Genomic DNA, 6861 nt, shown 5'->3' with positions numbered 1-6861 from the left:
ACTATATTTTGTGTGTTTTTGAGCTTGTTACATAAAAAAAAACGCGAAAATGGATGCAAAGCACTCTTTATAAGGAAAAGAAAGGACATAACGACAAACGTGTATAATGAGTGTTTTATAGTTTCACTAGAATCACAAGGCAAAAAACGCAAAAACTCGACTGTATGGAGAAGTTTCTAGGATACCAAAATAATGAAACTCATGAATAACACTCTTAATCAAGAAACAGAACAACCTTACTAAATGAGTGTATTTTGAGTGTTTTTTTTACATTCTTAGTTATCAAAACTACACATTCCATGCAAAACTAGCTTTATGTGGGAAAAAAAATGACATTACCAGAAAAGTGTCTTTGAGTGTTTTTGAGCGTGTTAGGCAATAAAGCACTAAAAAGCAGGGCAATCACAATACATGGGAATAAAACCAACTTTTACGAAGAACTTGCCTTTTAGTGTTTTTGACACGCATTTAGTAAGGTTGCTCTGTTTCTCAATTAAGAGTGTTATTCATGAGTTTCAGCATATACACGAGTTTTTGCGTTTTTTGCCTTGTGGTTTTTTTGAACTATAAAACATTTATTATACACTTTTATCGCAACGTCCCTTTGTTTCTCAATATAGAGTGCTTTGTATTCATTTTCGCGTTTTTTTTTTTTTTTTGTAGGTAACAAGCTCAAAAATATACAAAAATATACAAAAATATACATTTTGGTAATGTTTTTCTGCTTCTTGATATTGGTTTGCCTTTAAGTGTTTTTTGACCCTTTATATACCAAACAGCTAAAACGCATGCAAAACAAACTTTATGGTGAAACAGAATAATATTACCAAAAACATGTATTTTGAGTGTTTTTGATCATGTTACCAATAAAAACGCTTAAATACATGCAAAGAACACTATTTTGGGGAAATGAAAGGACATTGCGAGAAACGTGTATTACGAGTGTTTTTAAGTTCATTAATTACCAAGAAGCTAAAAGCCACAAATAACACTCTTTATTGAGAAACAATAAATAAATAAAAAAAGATACGATATTTTTTTCTTTCTTATTCATCTTCACAGGTACCGATATGCCAAAATTCGGGCAAAATTCAGGAAATTATGTGAAATAAGAACATTATCAAAAAAGTTAAATTTAGTTTTTTTTCGGACCGTTATGTACAAAATCCCTAAAGTGCATGCAAAGCCACATATAAGGGGAAATTAAACGTCTTTGCCAGAAAACGGTCTTATAAGTGTTTTTCAGCATCGTAGGAACCAACACGATAAATAACATAGAAGTCAATCTATATGGGAATACAAAACAAAATTACTAAAAACGTTTCTTTTCGGTGTTTACATGCAAAGATTCCCATATTTGGGAAACGAAAGGACATTACGAGAAATGTGTATTATGAATGTTTTTAAGTTCCTTAAGTACCAAAACGTTAAAACCTACAAATAACACCGCGACGGTTCATGGGCCTACTCCACATGAACAAGGAACTGTGTAACTTTGAAGAAGTGTCGCGGCTTACCCTAACCTGCAGGCTTGCCCGGGGACTAGTAGGAGATTCCCTGTAACCAGTTGGGGGCAATAAGCAGACGGAAAGGACTAATTAGCAGTTCCAAAGAGCCAGGATAGGCCTAGCAAGCCACTGGTGTTACAGATTTTGCTCAAGAAACGCAGAACGTGCCTCGGAATCGGACTGACCAAAGGGTAACGAACCGGAATGGAACTGGACATGAAAATAGGAAACAAAAGACAATAAAGATTGCAACGATAAACTTGGCAACATTCAAGGATAAAGAAGAGGAAATAATAGAGATGATGAAGGAAAGAAAGCTGGAAATCGTTGGATTATGTGAAACTAGAATCAAAGGGAAAGGAGAAAAAACATTACATGAAAATTATAAGATCATATATAGTGGTAATGAGGATGGAAGACATGGGGTTGCTATAATGATGTCACCACTGATGGCAGAAAGGATGGACAGTATGGACTGCAGAAATGAGAGTGATGGGTTAACTATAGAACAGACAAAAATTAGCATTATCCAAACATATGCTCCACAACAGGGCAGAAGTCTGAGGGAGAAAGAGCAGTTTTATGAAACTGTACAGGAAATGACAGAAACAATAAGACATCACGAGAATGTCATTGTCATGGGAGACATGAATGGACATGTCGGACAGAATAGAGATGGAGTAGAGCACGTCATCGGAGAGTTTAGCATTGGCGAAAGGAACCAGGAGGGAGAAAGAATAATAGATTATTGTGTGATGAATAACATGTCCATTATGAATACTTATTATAAACATCAGGAGAGCCATAAATGGACATGGTATCGGTGGAATGCAGCACAACAAGGATATACTGAGAGGTCAATGATTGACCTGTTTCTCACCAACAAGAAAAACATATTTAAAGATGTTAGGACCATACCATCTGTGTCCTTAGACTCTGACCACAGGTTGGTGGTGGCTAAATTGAAAATTGTAAAACCAAAGGAAAAAGTCAAGAAAAAGCAAAAGAGATTCAAACTGGAAAACCTCAAGGAGGAAGAGAAGAAGCAAGCACTGCGGCAACTGGTAACATTACGAAAACCAACCGAACTGGAATTGGAAGAAATGAACATAGAAGAACAATGGAATAAATTCAAGAACACTGTGTATGGGGCAGCTGAGGAGACAGTTGGTATTAAAATCAAATATAGAACCAAAAAGAAAAGTACTGCATGGTGGACTTATGATGTTAAGGAAGCAGTCAAAGAAAAAAACAAGATCTTTCAGAAAATGGATGAAAACAAGAAACATTGAAGATAGAGAAGATTACGTAGATAAACGAAACAGTGCAGAAGCAACCAAAAGAGCAGCCAAGGAGGACATGTGGATCAAGATTGGTCAAGATCTAGAGAGAGACGTAGAAGGAACAAGAAAATTATTGTATAGCATGGCTAAGAACTATAGGAAAGGAAATAACGAATCAACATATGCAATAATGAACAAAACAGGAGAACTACTGACAAAACCACAGGAGATTGAAGAAAGATGGAGAGAATACTTCCAAGAACTTCTAAATGTGGAGGATGTGGAAGTGGATGAAGAGCGGAATCTAGATATACAGGAGGAACAAGGAGAGAACCCAAATGAGATCAGTATAGAGGAAGTGAAGGAGGCACTAAAGAAGATGAGAAGCGGCAAAGCCCCAGGGGACGACGAGCTCCCTATAGAGCTATTTAAAGCTGCTGGGGAAGAATGTGTAGAGTGGATGAGGTACATTTTCAGTAATGCGTGGAAAGAGGAGAAAGTGCCCCATGACTGGCACAAAGCAATAGTATGTCCAATATATAAGAAAGGCAGTAAAACAGATTGTGCAAATTATAGAGGTATATCCTTGTTATCTCATGTTGGAAAATTGTATGAAAGAATAGTTGAGAAAAGATTAAGAACCTGTGTCGAGGAGAAACTAGGAATATGGCAGTATGGTTTCAGGCCCAATAGGAGCACGACAGATCTAGTGTTCACTTTAAAGATGATAATGGAGAAGAGTTGGGAGTGGAGCATTGATAAATATGTGGCTTTTATAGATCTGGAAAAAGCCTTTGATAGAATTAGAAGAGATTGCTTGTGGAGAGTCTTACAACATCAAGACTAAGGCATAAACTCTAAACTGATACGAGTAATTAAAAGTATATAATATAAGAACACGGAGAGCAGAGTCAAGAACAGAGAGCTGGAGAGTGAATGGTTTAGCATTAAGACAGGAGTGAGACAAGGGGGAGTGCTCTCTCCTTTGCTATTCATTATATACATGGACAGATGCCTGAAGGAAGTGTGTGCAAGGGAGGATAAAGAGATCACGCTGGCCTATGCAGACGATGTCGCTGTCGTGACAGGAAGCCAACAAGATCTTCAAGAGGCCATGACAAGATGGAATGATGTCTTAAATAGGGAAGGAATGAGAATGAACAAACAAAAAACAGAAATAATGAAAGTTGGCAGAATAAAGGAGGAATGTAATATTTACATAGAAAACGTTAAACTGAAGCAGACCGACAAATTTTGTTATCTGGGAGTACTTTTCGACGAGGAAAACAGACAGAATATAGAAATTTTAAATAGAATACAGAAGTACAATGCAAATGTCAGTGCATTGTATCCCATACTTAAAGATAAGAATATTCCAACAAAAGCTAAAACCCTAATATTTACAACAATACTAAGACCAGTACTTCTATACGGGTCAGAAACTTGGACACTGACAACAAGAACATCTTCACAAATACAAGCAGCAGAAATGAGAGTTCTGAGAATGATCCGAGGTGTGACCAGACTTGATAGAATTAGAAATGAAGAAACCAGAGAGAGATTAGGGATAACATCTGTACTGAAGATAATTGAAAAGAACAAATTGAGATGGTATGGACATGTCCAAAGAATAGAAGATACAAGATACGCAAGGAAGTTTCTGGAATGGGTTCCTCTAGGCAGGAGGCCGGTGGGAAGACCTAGGAAGCGATGGATGCAGGGAGTTGAAGAAGCTGCTGAACGAAGAGGAAGAAATCTACAAGAAATAACCAGTGATGAGGATTTCATGGATAGAGACCTTTGGAGAAGATTCGTAGAGGCCGGACACTGACAGGAATTGCCTACCTTGCGTCTGGTGAGAAAGGTGAGAAACACTCTTTATCAAGAAAAATAATAAATAAAAAAATAGCATTTTTATTTTTTTTTTATTGATGTCCATAGGTACCAAGATGCCAAAATTCTGCCAAAATTCAGGGAAATTATGTGGAAAAAGCATTATCGAAAAAGTTAATCTTACCTTTTTTTTCGGAGTTATGTTCCAAACCATAAAGTATATGCAAAGCCACCTATCTGATAAAATTTAACGACTTTTACAAGAAACCTGTCTTTCGAGTGTTTTTCTGCATGTTAGGCACCAAAACGATAAAAAAATATGAAAGTCACTCTATATGGAAATCCAAAACAAAATTACTGAAAACGTCTTTTAAAAGATTTACGTAGAAAAACGCTAAAACGGATGCAAACCAACCAATATGAAGAAATAGAATAACATTACCAAAAAAAAATATTTTGTGTGTTTTTTAGCTTCTTACATAAAAAAAACGCTAAAATGGATGCAAAACACTCTATATAAGAAAAAAAGAGGACATAACGAGAAACGTGTATAATGAGTGTTTTATAGTTTCACCAGAATCACAAGGCAAAAAACGCAAACACTCGACTGTATGGAGATGTTTCTAAGATACCAAAATACTGAAACTCATGAATAACACTCTTAATCAAGAAACAGAACAACCTTACTAAATGCGTGTATTTTGATTGGTTTTTTATATTCTTAGTTACCAAAACCCCAAATTCCATGCGAAACTAGCTTTATGTGGGGAAAAAAATGACATTACCAGAAAAGTGTCTTTGAGTGTTTTTGAGCGTGTTAGGCAATAAAGCACTAAAAAGCAGGGCAATCACATTACATAGGAATAAAACAACTTTTTACGAAGAACTTGTCTTTTAGTGCTTTTGACACGCATTTAGTAAGGTTGCTCTGTTTCTCAATTAAGAGTGTTATTCATGAGTTTCAGCATTTTGGTATATAGGAAACTTCTCCATACACACGAGTTTTTGCGTTTTTTGCCTTGTGGTTTTTTAAACTATGAAACATTCATTATACACTTTTCTTGCAATATCCCTTTCTTTCCTAATATAGAATGCTTTGTATCCATTTTCGCGTTTTTTTGTAGGAAACAAGCACAAAAACACTCAAAATATACATTTTTGGTAATGTTTTTCTGCTTCTTGATATTGGTTGATTTGTATCATTTTTAGCGTTTTTCTACGTAAAACACTGAGAAGACATGTTTTCAGTAATTTTCTTTTGGATTCCCACATAGAGTGAGTTCCTTATTATATATCGTTTTGGTACCTAATATGCTGAAAAACACTCAAAAGACATATTTCTTGTAAGGTCTTTAATTTCCTCATATGGGAGGCTCTGCATGTCTTTTCAGTGTTTGTGAGCGTGTTACGCAATAAAGCCCTAAAAGCCAGGGCAATCACATTACATGGGAATAAAACCAAATTTTACCAAGAACTTACCTTTAAGTGTTTTTGAGCTCGTTACATACCAAAACGCTAAAACGCATGCAAAATACATTTTATGGAGAAACAGAATAACATTACCAAATACATGTATTTTAAGTGTTTTTTATCATGTTATGTATAAAAACGCTTAAATACATACAAAGAACCTTATGTTTGGGAAACGAAAGAACATTACGAGAAACGTGTATTATGAGTGATTTTTAAGTTCCTTCAGTACCAAAAAGCTAAAACTCACAAATAACAGTCTAGAAAAATAAATAAATAAAAATTTGTTTTCTTTTTTTTTTTGGTTATTCATCTTTATAGGTACCGAGATGCTAAAATTCTGCCCAAATTCACGGAATTTATGTGGAAAAAAGAATATTATTATAGAAGTTAATTATAGCTTTTTTTCGGATTGTTTTGTACCAAACCCTAAAGTGCATGAAAATCCACCTATATAAACAAGTTAAAGGACTTTAACAGAAACTTGTCTTTTCAGTCTTTTTCAGCATGTTAGGCACCAAAACGATAAATAATATGGAAGTCAGTCAATATGTGAATCGAAAAGAAAATTACTGAAAACGTGTCTTTTCAGTGTTTTACGTAGAAAAACGCTAAAGCGGATACAAACCATCCTATATGAAAAAATAGAATAACATTACCAAAAAGATATATTTTGAATGTTTTTGAGCTTGTTACCTACAAAAAATCCAAAAATGGATGTAAAGCACTCTATATTAGAAAACAAAAGGACATTAGGAGAAAGGTGT

The 6861-nt window shown here is 35.1% G+C and overlaps 1 protein-coding gene across 1 annotated transcript; it reads left to right on the top strand.

Moving 5' to 3' along the window:
- Window positions 1–1945: 1945 nt before the first annotated feature.
- LOC135098421 (craniofacial development protein 2-like) lies at window positions 1946–2572 on the top strand (the record flags this gene model as incomplete). Its single annotated transcript, XM_064000782.1, has 1 exon — window positions 1946–2572. A coding segment is annotated over exon 1 (627 nt), but the record flags the coding sequence as incomplete, so codon positions are not given.
- Between the last annotated feature and the right edge of the window lie 4289 nt (window positions 2573–6861).

This window comes from Scylla paramamosain, unplaced genomic scaffold, assembly GCF_035594125.1.
Source record: "Scylla paramamosain isolate STU-SP2022 unplaced genomic scaffold, ASM3559412v1 Contig61, whole genome shotgun sequence".
Classification (NCBI taxonomy): domain Eukaryota; kingdom Metazoa; phylum Arthropoda; class Malacostraca; order Decapoda; family Portunidae; genus Scylla; species Scylla paramamosain.
This window is presented reverse-complemented; position numbering and strand designations above follow the sequence as displayed.